Below are 13516 nucleotides of genomic sequence, written 5' to 3'. Positions count from 1 at the left end.
TGAAAGAGTAGGTTTCATACGTTGCCTGCCAGTGCCACTGCTAATTCTACTTTGCCATACGAGGTAGTGATGCAATTTCATGTGAGTACAGAGAAACCTAGTTCCTACATGTGTGCCTGCCTGGCCATGACTAATTTTCTGTTTGCAGATCTTGCACCTTAAGGATTTGTCATTTGTTAATGTACAAATAATTTCATACTGGCAGCAGTGCAAATATGCCAGTGCCATCACTGTAGTCCGCCTTAGACCTACTCCAGGCAGGTATTTTTGGATGTTGGGGCTGCACATCAATTGGTGTTCTTACTGTTGCAGCTGTCGCCACTATCTTTCTCCAATGTCACCCTGACCTGATTTTCAGGTCTTATCTGCAATAGAATCATCGTTGCATTCAATAAGTTCAATCACCTTCCCCACTTTTTTTAAACTCATCATAGCAATGGGATCTATACTCTCACAATTCCAGATTTCCTGATGGCGCCCCTACCAACATGAATACCAGTATCACACAGCCTGCTGCTACTACCTCCACCACCAGCAACAGTCATGTCTTCCATCTCTGCCTCCTCTACATAAAAAAAACACTGCCTGTTCTCATCGAATCATCAAGAAGAGAATCGAATCATCAAGAAACGTTTGGCTATGAGGAATTTGTTTACAAAACCTAGTTGAAGAAAATAAAGAAATAAAATTAGATTTGTCCTTGAAGGGGCAACCTGGCCAGTATTAGACTACAATACACTGTCAGCTTGTTTTTTGTTTTTTTTTACCTACAGTGATAATGGCACTTTTTCTTTTATTAACAAAAGGAGACTTTGTAATATAGAGTCTTCAACACACTGTGTGAGTCACCTTGTTTTTTGCCATGACAACAGTACATTATATGTATTGTAAAACACTTTGATTAGAGAGGCTTTTCAGGCAGAAAACAACCACATTTGCCATTAGTTGTCTCCCTTTTAGCTAATTTGGAGTTCACTCCCTGTTGCTAGTCAAGATCCGTCCATGGATACATTAGATAAGCAAGACCTCTGCTCAGTGAATGGAGGCGGAGGTTCTGTTTTATGTTCACACAGTGAATAGAGAGGAGAGGGTTCATATTCCTAACAGCCTTCACTAGAGATGAGCGAACACTATTCGAAACAGCCGTTTCAAATAGCATGCTCCCATAGAAATGAATGGAAGCGGCTGGCACGCAGACTTCGCTGGCAGCCGGCCGCTTAACCCCCCGCGTTACGGCTACGTTCATTCATTTCTATAGGAGCGTGCTATTCGAAATGGCTGTTTCGAATAGTGTTTGCTCATCTCTAGCCTTCACATACACACCTGTAAACTGTTATTCTATGCAAAGGAATAAACATTCTGCAAATCTCACAGTTTACAATGTATTCTATGTACCTGTATCTACTTCTGACTGCTTGTGCGATTACCGATGAGATATTATTTACAGACAGCAAGTAGCTTTCCTTACTATGCTTATAGGTTTTTTTTCCCCCTTGTGCCCTAGGTTCTTGCCTGTATGAGTTTGGCCTGTGGTTCCTGGACGGTGGTTCCTCCATCTCATATTATGGTCACTTGGTCTTTTCTCATCTGTTTGCTGTTCTACTTGCTACTGGAAAAATTACATCTAAAGAAAAGAAGATGGATACAAGAGGAGGCAGGAATCAGTTTCATTCTTATTCTTATGGTAGAGTTGGAAGGGACCTCAAGGGCCATCGGGTCCTTCCCCCTGCGAGTGCAGGTTTTCCTAAATCATCCCAGCTATATGTTTATCCAGATTCCGCTTGAAGATTTCCACTGATGGAGCGCCCACCACCTCCCGTGGCAGCCTATTCCACTCTCTCACTACCCTCACTGTCAGAAAGTTTTTCCTAATGTCTAATCTGTATCTCTTTCCCTTTAGTTTCATCCCATTGCTTCTTGTACTTCCTTGTGCTAATGAGAATAGGCTAGATCCCTCTGCACTGTGACTACCTTTCAGATATTTGTAGACTGCTATTAAATCTCCCCTCAGCCTTCTCTTCTGCAAACTAAACAATCCCAGTTCTTTTAGCCGCTCCTCATAGGACATGGTTTGCAGACCTTCCACCATTTTGGTTGCTCTTCTCTGGACTTGCTCCAATATATCGATGTCTTTCTTGAATTGAGGCAGATGGCATTTGTAACACCACTGAGTTGCCAAAGCATTGACAACCATCCCCCCAAAAAAGTGACCCCAATTTGAAAACGAAACCCCTCAAGGAATTTGTTTAGGGGTATAGTTAGTATTTTGACCCCCAAAGGTCTTGCATTGATTTATTTTCCAGAAATTAATACAAACATTGGTTGAAATGTAAAACTGTAAGCTGTGTAGAGTATGTCATGGTATAAGGAGGTGACATACCAGGGTAAATAAAGCATAAAACTAATAATACAGAAATGGATTGATCAGCCACTATCACGGACCACATTATCGGTACAGTGAAGTGACATACGTACTCTGGGTGCCACCTCCTCTTCAAATAGCTGACTGGTGGGAGGCCAGGGTGGCAAAGCTCAACCAGTCACATATTGATGACCCATCCTAATGATTGATCATCAATATATATAAGTTATGGAAAAGAGCACTCATACAACTGTCTGAGCAAAACAAAATATAAAATATGGCGACAATCAATATTGTTAGAAAATAGGGTTAAATAGAAGATGATTTTATGCTGTGAAAACCACTTCACTACGGGAGGGAAACTGTTGGCCATGTTTAATTGTGTTGCTTTATAATAAGACCGCCAAACCCCCCTCCCCCTTAAAATTGAAAACCTCTTCATGTAACCAAGTATAGTGGAATAAGATACTGTAAACTGGTGGTCTATGTGTGCACGTCATGCTCAGGATGGTCATGGAAAACGTTAGTATTTGCCTTCATGTATTATAGATGCTAATTAAACCCTCCCTGACTGCTCCGATTCTCCGGCTTCTGTTCACCCTCCATCACTCTTGTATACAAACATTCAGAGTAAGCGGCTTGTTTGCTGCTATATTTCCTTAAAGTGCTGGAGCAGGAGGTCATATACATGATGTAAGTAAACTTACTGCCTAATAAAGGTGTTGTCAAAGTCTATGTAAAGAAATGGTTAAATTTGAATACTTATTGGTGGATTTTGATTTCATTTGTATCCCTCTTGCAAAACACGGTGGTTACAGGTATCATCAAATACTAAAATAATGTATTTTCTAATTACAAACATTACATGCATGTCTTATAGTAAGCATCAGAAAGCACAGATGTTTTGGTAACAATTACATTTATAGTAAGTGGCCACTTTATTAGATGCCACAAACCACTATTAATGTCCCTGTATGGAGGATGAGGTATGTTACCCTAGTCAAGACTAACTGGGACAATATTTCAGAAGCGACAGTACACACATGACACTGTTTTCTCAAGCAATGATGTTGAGAATATAAAGAGAATGGAGTGATCGACGTAGAATCTCCAGCACTAAAGGGAGTCCTGTGGATGTAAAATAACAAAAAAAAAAAAACCTAAAAAACTTGTCAATGAAACTGGCCAGAGGAAGATGTCAAAAATCATTTTAAGAAAGGAGATCTAACTGAAGCAAATTGAAGCTGAATTCAATGCAAGAATCCAGTGGGCAGGGGAGCTCTATTGAATGCCTTAGTAGTGGGAAACCACATCTGGCCAGAAGACACCAGATCTCTGAGGCACCAGGCGGATGGGTGGAATCACCACAAGCATCAGGATTCTGAACCCTTCCTACTGGTGGATGTGAAATAATGGTGTTTGTTGGAACGCTTTCTTATCACACCCTTGGTTTGTCTGATATCTGTGGAAGATATATGTATACACCATAGCAGATTGCTGTGATTCTGATGGGTAAGCTAGGTAGGTCCACTATTAGATGGGTATCTCTAATAAAGTGGCCATTCAGTATATGAACAAAGATAATCTTTAAACAATTTCCTGCTTAATGTAATCGCATCAATGAAAAGTTCTATAATTTCCCACTGAACTTTTAGTTTCCGCTTAACAACACTGTTTGCTGTCAGTGAAGAGGAACATTATTGCAAACGACACAAACTAATAACGTCAGAGTAAAGATGGGGACCTGTGCATCCAAGCTGTTCTTTTTTCTGATTTCAATTGCTGAAATTTTCCTTCTTTTTTTCTGGATTATTTTGATTGATAGGTTCCGAGCTGTCCAGCCTCATGGAAGGTGCACCCCACTTGATTTGGAAAATGTGTGTCAACCAAAATATCTTGGCGTGTCATCTTTGACACGTATGTCATAGCTTCGCTATCACTGATCTAGATAATTCTCTGAGAGCCAAACAGTCTGGATCCCTGGTTAACACACTTTATCTGATACAGAACATCCAGAATTTCACATTGCAAGATGGGCCCTTTGCAGAACTGAATCTGCTTACTGCAGAAACAGCTCCATTCAGATGTAAGAAACAAATTTTGCAAAAATTGCAAGGGTGTAAATTCACTCTTAGTAATAATTAGATTTATCATGTAATTTCTTGTCTGCAAAACTGTAGGGACACTATTATACCTGATGTAACATTTCTGCTGGGTCATGTGACTACACAAAGTAAGAACTAGTGGCTAAGAAATCCAACATGCCACATTGTTTGTCTGTTCATGTTTTGAACCACTACTATGAATAGCTATCACAAAACATGGTCATGTTCATTATGTCCATGGTGAAAGGGTTAATTGTGTTCTAATCATCTCCTATGCACATTAGTGTTATCAGCAGAACCAGACACTGAAGCATTCACCAACAGTTTATCTGAAATCCATTTTCTATGTGGCCTTCAATGTTATCTAGAGGCCATTATCAGCCGTGTGTGACCAATGGGCTCAAATCATGGCAAAATGCTGCCTCAACTTTTCAAGGAGCTGCTGGGTTTCCACGTGGTCAGAAAATGCGGTTTCTGCCTTCTGGGCAGCAATGTAGCTGCTCTGGAGGTCTCCGATCTGCAAGGCAAGATGGAAATGGGTTACTAAGTTTCTGCTAATACACATGAATTACATCATACATTCCCAGTGGAAATGGTCGGGTGACAAGACAAGCTTGTAACCCTTTCTAAACCAAAGCTGTCTGAAAAATGACTGCCACAAGGGTAAAGGCCCTACCAATGCCTCTGCAAGTACAGTATTTTAAATAAAACCATACTAGAAATCTAGAGAGTCTACAAAGTCCCCAAGAATATGCAACCAGGGCCATTTCAACAAATGTAGGGTCTACCTGAAGGGACATTAAACTATGGAGGAGGCCCACTTAATGTCCCTGTTTCCATAGAGACTATTCATTCAATAAATTATATACTCTTTCACAGACGTCACCTGCTGATGTCTGGATGGTGGAGCAAAGAGCCGATACCTCCAAGCTCCACCACTATATTCAACTTTATCTGCCTAAGGATACAGAGAGTGTTGAAATTGCTATGTGCCGCTCAGAACAGCACCTGAAATATAGGACTGTCTCACTCAGTCCAGGTCAGCAGAGGACCCGCACACACGCACTTCTGGAAGCACTGATCTTTATGCTCAATTATAATGGGTAAAGGCATAGGAATGGGAGAATCAACTCTCACTGCATAGGGTGGCACAGGTAGGAGATGGTTGGTGTGGCAAAAGCAGTGCTCCCAGGGGCTGAAGACCCGTCCCCAATGCACCAACTCCTTTTTTTTGCATAAGACTTAAAATGTTTTTCTCCAAATCTACAAAGGTGACATACATAACAAAGGAATGTTGTTTATCACAGTAATGTACTCTGTAACATAGTGATGGCAGTTGAATATACTTGAGGAGGTGGCAAACTCCTCTTAATGTATATGACACTGGACGACCCTTGAATAGTTGAAAACTGTCAATATTCTGATATGGAACAAACAAGACAAGTTACCCACCCATAAATCTGCACTACCCCAAAAGTACAGATAAAGCTCTGCTCCCTCAAAGTCATTAAAAGCAAAATGTAATCTCGACCATAAAAACACACTACTCACCTTGTCAGAGAGGCAAGCGAAGTTAAAATGTGGCTCATACATGTGAGGTGCAAGAGCAGCAGATGTCTGGAGGAGAGCTCGAGCCTGTAATAACATTATAAATAGTTAAATCCAAGATCATTACGAAAGAGAAAAAAATTATATAGCAAATGTCTCACTTGACTGACCTGCTCAACATGATTTTTTCGCATTTCCAACACTGCCAGATTATTGTACGCTTCAGCATGGTCATTGTTATTGGCCAAAGTTAGCTTGAAGCACTGATAAGCCAGATTTAGGTCTCCGATGCCCTAAAGCAAACACATGAAATATGGCAGGACTCAGAACATAATAGCAATTCTGTAAGAATCAATAACTCTGGCTACATATGGTACATACTGAAATGATTACCCGAGACAGAGTTTTTTGTTTTGTTTTTTTTCCCCACCCAAAAGTTCTACCAAACAATAAAGACATTTTAAAGGAATGTTCCACCAGAAAAAATTCCCACTTATGCCACCAGTCCGTGCAAGACCTTTGTTTCACATTCTGCTATAATATGCCCCAATGTATGATTGGCAGGAGTCATTTCTTTTCCTATCGACTTTGCTCAGCCTTTTTTAGAGGTCACATAGTTCACTCATAATAGTCAAATGACCAACCATATAACTGCCTGGAAAATGGCTGAATGGAAAAGTCAGGACACAAAGTGGCACAACCATTGCTGGCACTAATGTCACACTATTCTTGCAACTGGATGATACATGCTTAAGCCTTAGGGTCCATTCACAGAGTTTTTTGATGCCGATTTTGATGCTGAATCCGCCTCAGAATCCATGTGGAAAAAAAGCCTCCCATGGATTTCAATGGGTTCCTTTTTCTAGTGGAAAAAGGAAGATTCTGGAAGATTTAAAATAACCTTTAAAGCTATATTCAGATTCCAGTGAGGAACACAGGAGTTGAGCCACTCTTGTGAACAGTCAGGCTTGCCAGACCCCTTCTAACTTGACTGACATCTCAAGGTCAGCCTCATCATGACAGGATAAGTCCTGTGGCAATGACGGATTTCTCTTTAAGTAAGATGGGCTTGTTTTATACATATTTGTTTTATGTATACGCTGCTCATGGGTCAAATGCTTGGGATAATGTACCCAGCCACTATAGCTGGACCAGACTGAATGTTCAGGAAAGCAGCTCCTTCCCCCAGACTCTTTTCATCCTGTTTTTACAAGCCAGTAAAGTTTGCATTCCATTTTCATGATGTTGAATCTTCCAAAAGATTATCATTGTGAACAGGTCACCATTCTGCACCACAAATTGCTGATGACAGGTTCCCTTTAAGGTAATGCAAGTCAAATCTATAAAAAGGCTAAGAGCTGCACTTTGCAGTGACACCAAGTAGTTGTATTTCTAGTATGGTGTAACTTACAGCAGTATCACTCTTACAGGACAAAATGGAAACCAAGGCAGTGCAGTGACTGTTGTGTGACTTCTACCATTCACCTTTATTGGAGAGAGTCTTGAGGGACGCACAACATTTGCCTCATGCAATTTTTAGTCTCACAAGCAGGTCCAACTGAAATTGTAGCCTGGCTCATACTCTGATTTACCTACTATGTAGAGAAAGCCATAAGGGAATGATAAGCTCCACTGACATAATACAGCACAAACTGCTCGTGTCTGTATATTCTCTGCAAATAACTGCGCTGCAGCAACTGCAACAAATCTTACACAAACTCATCTCTGGCTTTAGGGACCAGGACCTGAATAATTGAAGACTCTCTTTCATCTGGCATCAGCAGATCACTTGTCATGCTTCAGATCTTCCTAAAAGGTTTATCATAATCGATAATGGACAATTATTGGAAATCTTTAAAAGGGGAACACCATTAAGTGAGGTGAAGCTAACAGATGGCCGTGCTTTACCAGAAAGGTTCTGTTTTACAAAGTTAAAGACAAAAAAAGAAAAATACAAGAGCCATCAGTGTTCAGTCCATTTTTCACTGGTGGTTCCTAAGAAACACTGAGTAAAAATTTTTTAGGAAGAAAACTGATGACACTTAATCCAAAAAAACCAACAACTGACAAATGGAAAAAACTCTGAAGGAAAACTGATATACCGGTAAATTGCCAGATTTTCCCATAATGCACACGGAATGGTCATTGAAATTTCACAAGAGTGTTTCAAAAAAACAGCTTTGTGCCCATGTGTTACCGATGTGCGGCCAAGTTTGCAGCTGAATGCAATTAGATGATACTCATTGGGCTTCCAAACCACTCTATTCTGATGACACGTATGGTTATAGAGCAGGTCGTATCCTGCTCCAAGTCATCAGAACAGAATGGAGCAGAAGCCTCGAACCATTGGGGAACCTGAAGAAAGGAGAGCTGGACCACTAAAACAGCGGTAACACACAAAGCTCATGTAGACCCCCATTGGTGGAGGAAAGCTCTAAGCAGGATATCTCCTTCTGCCGATTTTTAGCAGACAATGTGCCTATGGCGCAGATGTGAACGTAGCTTTTAAACACTTGTAACTGCAAATGGTATTAAGATTTTTTTGTGTGATTTATTAAATTCTGCACTATTTCAAATATGAATGTTCTGAATTCTACAAAGAAGCCTATGGGAAATACATGAGGAAAAAGTTCCATACACATAGAGCATTTTGTGTTAAAAAAAACAAAAAAAACAAAAAACAAAACACTGCTACAAGACTGCCAATAGTTGTGTAAGTTGCTATTATACTAGGGTTCTGAAGATGTTTTACAAAAGTCTTACAGAGACCTACAGTAGTTGTCATTTTTGTCTCCAACGCATACATACCACAGCAACGTGTCCCAAGTTGTACCAGACCTCAGCGACCTCTTCATCATTCTCAGCCAGGGACAACGCTCGCTCAAAAGAGGTGAGGATCATGTCATACTGCTGAGCATAAAAACAGCACAGCCCCAGATTGTTGAACAGCTCACAATTGTAGACACCCATCTGTAGGAGGCGCCTGTGAAGTAAAAGCTACTGTTATTAAATGGCCATCATGGTTGGAATGGCCATCATAATTCAGCTGTAATATCAAGATTATAAGGTTTATTTACCCTTTATCCTGATAAACATACCAAATCTATCTTAGGGGGCGTTCACAATACCGTCTGTGTCCGACAGGTAGTGTCCGCTCCTAGTGTCCGTTCAAAATCTCTCACGGACATTAGGAGCGGACACTGGCTGTGTCCGTGACACCAGTCATTTATTTAAATGGCAATCGGGTGCGTTCTTTTGCACTCTGTGCCCTTCCTTCACTGTCCGCATGTAAAGATGTCCGACTTTTCAAGCGGACAGAAAAACCCTACATGTTGGACACAAAGTCCTGCACGTCAGACTTTGTGTTTGGCTAAAAAAAAAAAACGGTTTCCCCGCGGACAGGCCGTAGGCTGACACGGGCGGTCACCTTTATAAACCCATTCAAGTGAATGGGTTTTAAAGCTGACTGCTGGGTTTCCGCCCCTGTCCAGTTTCGCTGGGGCTGAATACGGAAACTTGGCGGAATGCACACACTGGACACCGGGCGCAAGTGTGAATGCCCCCTTACTTGTGTTTAAAAAATAAATAAATAAAATCTATCTATCTAGCTACAAACACACACACACACACACACTTACATTCTGCCTTACAGTTTGTCTTTTTATTGGCTACATTTTCATCATTACCTCTATGCTCTATACTATCCCACCTGTAAAACCGTAGTGCAATCTCTGGTTGGTCTGTATAAAAGTGGTTACTTCCTATACAGGCGATGGCCTCCACGTGAGTGTTGTCTTGTTTGAGAAGTTCTTTATAATATTCTGTTGCAGATGTCAAATTATTCATTTCCTGTACGACAAGATAAATAAATCATAATGATACATAACACCGAGACACTACAACAGATGCTGTATAGAGGGACATATAATGCAAAATCTACTGCTTCAACTACATTTATATATCTGTTTCCAGATTTTTATTGGTTTCTCTGGGCAACAACTGTTTTATTGAAAAACCAAAACTTAACAGAGATGTGCATATAGGAAGATGGATGATGCTTCTTATTTGATCAAAGGAAACTGTTAGCTAACTCCAACCTCATGAATTCTTGCCACAGCACACAGGAGGGTCACTTCTTTAGGAAACCGGTCTAATCCTTGTTTATAAATAGAGAGGGCGGTCAGAGGCTGGTCCATGCGAGCAAACACCTGAAACACACAGAGGAGACTCTGGAAATCAGCAAGTGACCAGAACAATGCAAGTCTTGAATTTATCTGTAGCCCCTAAGGACTGATCAGACTGGTGAAAAACAGGCAATCATTGCAATAAAGCTGCTGGATTTATTGCCCGACACAATTTTCACCATGCAGAAAGTAAATTTCTCATGAAGATCATATAATGTCATATTATAAATTCCTGGGACTTACTTTCCCCAAATACAGGATTGTATCCACCATGTCCTGATGTGTGAGTGCAGATTTAAACTGGTTTTCTGCTTCACGGAACAGGCCCAATCTACGGGAGGCAATACAATAGTTTATGTAGAAGACCGGCAACCACTAGAGTCACATATAGTTATCATGTCACTTCTTCTCACTGACAGAAGATTATTATCTTTATGCATGCATCTCTCTGAGTGGATCTGTCAGCTTAATATTCTGTAAAAGGCAAAATAATGCAGGGGATTTTCATTAAGAAATAAATTGTGTGGTTTTGTTATCAGTAGCTCTGAATGAAACGGTCGTATAATGTGAGCTTGGCTGTATTCTTGAGCAGAGTGCCCAGGATGGCGACTGACAAGCTTCAACAACTAAAAGAGGACGCAGAACCATGTGAATAGACCAGAGGTCCAGGGACAGTTCACACCCAATAAGATTATTTTATGTCTGTTAGTTCTGTATTTGGAAACTGTAAATAAGGCACTAAAGTGTGGGAAGGGAAGAAAGAAAAAAGAATTACATAAAAGGCTATATAAAATTGATGATTTAGCCAAGTGGATAACAGTCATGCAATATTCTTTGCCAATTAAGAAACATTTAACCTCAGAGAGTGCCATCCATTTTGTAATGCCTGTGCCAGAGAAGTGCATGCACAGCCAGGCCATACCTATAGTAGCATTTCCCCAGCTGAACCTTCCACCACCAGTCCTTGAACTGAGCATTTTCAGTGGCTAATGCAGCCAACTCCAAAGCCTGAAAAAAACAAATCAAGCCTTTCTGGAATTCTTTAATTCCAACAATTTCCTACTTCTCATTTACTTCTTACATACATCACAACAGTTAAAATAGTAAAATGTAATGTTACCCTTAAATAGACTGTGTACTCTACAGACAGCATGCTATAGAGCAGGAGGACGTGAACTGATCAATATATACAGTCGTTTTATGGGAAAAGATTCTGTATAACTTGTAATTTATTCATCAATTTCTCTATTCCTTCAATGCTTGGAGTGACAGCCTCCCCATCCACGACTGTTTATGTAGAGATAGCTGTCAGTCACTAATAGCACTGCATGCTGGACCCAAGTAATCCCTCTAAGGGATCGTTCACATCTGCGCCCGGTCTCCGTTATGCAGGTTTCCGTTTCCTGCACGAATCTGGACAGGAGACGGAAACCTGCAAGCATGTTTCAAATCCGTTCATTTGGAAAGTGTCTGGCCGGGAGCGCCGGTGAGCGTTTTATGCTCTCCGCAGCGAAACAGTTTTTTTTTAACTGGACACAGAGTTGGACATGCAGGACTTTGTTCCGGTTTTAAAAAAAAAACTGTTTTGCCGCAGAGAGCATAAAACACTCACTGGTGCTCATGGCTGGACACTGTCTGACAGGTTTCAGTCTTCTGCCGGAAACCTGATACAGAGACCCGAACCCTGGTGTTAACCCAGTGTTAGGAATGAAAGAACTGAAAAATTAATTGATAAATGACAAATTATACAGAATCCCCCCCCCAAAAAAAAAAAAAAATTAGACTGCATTCAATTTTCATGGTTTCCTTTAACATAGGTTTCAAATCAATACACAAATAATGAATGACCATATTTAGAAACTGAACTTTATATAAAGAGAGGAAAATCTTACATTTTTCACATCATTTTCATGGTGGAAGATGTATTCAAATAATGTCTGTAAAAAGGAAAATAAGCATTATGTGGAGGCCACTATTGGGGCTTTGATTATGTGCGCCTTAATTGTTCACTATTAACCTTATTTAATGTATTAATTATAATACGAGGTGTGTATATATATATATATATTTATATATATATATATATATATATATATATATATATATATATATATATATATATATATTGTATAGAAGATGTTACAGTAGCTAACCAAATTACTGAGATTATATGATGCCTAATAATAACCTGCAACATTCTATCACTCTATAGTCTAGCAGCTTAGGTAGGACTCAGTAACTGAATCTGTATTTTCTCTAAGGATATTTCAGGGCTCCCGGTATTGTTTATGTACTTAAGATTGCACAGCAAGTGAGAAGCAAAGCTCTCAGCAGTAAACAATACTGGGAGCCACTCTGTCTTGGTACAGCTGATCTGTACAGGTCAGGTGCCCACAGTTCTAATACTGATGTCCTATCCTAAGGATGCCAGCAGTTTTAATCTGTAACAGGAGCTTTTTCTAGTTTGTCTTTTTTTCCCCAAATGTTTTAAAAACAGTTATTTTTTATGTACATACTGTTTTGCATGGTGTTTTTCAACACTCGGAAAAAAAAAAAAAGAAAAAAGATAAATTTCTCTTTAAATGAAATGATTTGTCACAAAAACATCATACGCTTTGTAAATTGTGGGTGGAATTTATGAAATCCTGCACTCCAACATTCTGATGTAGAAAAGTCACAAAGCAGAGATCTGCAACTTTTTAGCTCTTGTGCAAAAATTGTGTGACTTTTGATTTCTGCACCAAACACTCAACTTTTCAGAAATAGGGGGGAAAGTGGGTGTGGTTAGGGTAAGTTCACATGGTGAAAATCTTTTCTGCTGTGTGACTTTTCTGCACGGCTAGCCGCCATGGGATGCTAATGCAGTGCATCGGCATCCTGCTTCTGATTAGGCTCGAATAAATAGGCCTAATCAGAAGTGAGTCTCGAGCCGCGGACGACTCGGCCGCAGAATCCACGGGAAGACAGGACATGCCGTTTCTTTTTCCCGCTAACTGAAAAAAAGCTAGCAACTCCTATTGAAATGAATGGGAGACGTTTTTGCAGGTAGATTCTGCGTCAAACTCCGCCTGCAAAAAAACTCTGTGGGAACATACCCTTAGTATGTCTGGCTATCTGTATTCCAGATTTAGTTACTGTGACTTTTTAAAAAGTTGCAAAAATTGTTACAAACTCAATCCAGTCAGAGGTTGGCGTAAAAAGTGGAGGAACATCTCAGGACTGACTTCTTAGGCTGGGTTCACATCAGCCCTTAACTCTGACTGGGGTTTCCATCCTCAAACCAGTTTAAAAAATAAATAATATAAATAAAAAATATG

The 13516-nt window shown here is 40.1% G+C and overlaps 1 protein-coding gene across 4 annotated transcripts in view; it reads right to left on the bottom strand.

Annotated features, from left to right (window-relative positions):
- TTC8 (tetratricopeptide repeat domain 8) overlaps nucleotides 1–13516 on the bottom strand; it is a 485821-nt gene that overhangs the window by 449832 nt on the left and 22473 nt on the right. For 3 of the 4 annotated variants that reach the window (XM_075282408.1, XM_075282410.1, XM_075282411.1), the window contains 9 exons: nucleotides 12092–12136; nucleotides 11122–11207; nucleotides 10443–10530; nucleotides 10113–10223; nucleotides 9725–9864; nucleotides 8824–8998; nucleotides 6186–6308; nucleotides 6019–6102; nucleotides 3223–4984 (listed from right to left, as the gene is read on the bottom strand). In XM_075282408.1, coding sequence (XP_075138509.1) covers nucleotides 4868–4984; nucleotides 6019–6102; nucleotides 6186–6308; nucleotides 8824–8998; nucleotides 9725–9864; nucleotides 10113–10223; nucleotides 10443–10530; nucleotides 11122–11207; nucleotides 12092–12136 — 969 coding nt within the window. In that variant the 3' untranslated portion in view covers nucleotides 3223–4867. Of the gene's footprint in view, nucleotides 1–3218; nucleotides 4985–6018; nucleotides 6103–6185; nucleotides 6309–8823; nucleotides 8999–9724; nucleotides 9865–10112; nucleotides 10224–10442; nucleotides 10531–11121; nucleotides 11208–12091; nucleotides 12137–13516 lie in introns of all 4 variants that reach the window. The other variant, XM_075282409.1, reaches the window with a different exon arrangement.

Source organism: Leptodactylus fuscus, chromosome 7 (assembly GCF_031893055.1).
Source record: "Leptodactylus fuscus isolate aLepFus1 chromosome 7, aLepFus1.hap2, whole genome shotgun sequence".
NCBI lineage: Eukaryota > Metazoa > Chordata > Amphibia > Anura > Leptodactylidae > Leptodactylus > Leptodactylus fuscus.
The sequence above is the reverse complement of the archived record's forward strand: the minus strand, read 5'-3'. Positions and strand labels throughout refer to the sequence as shown.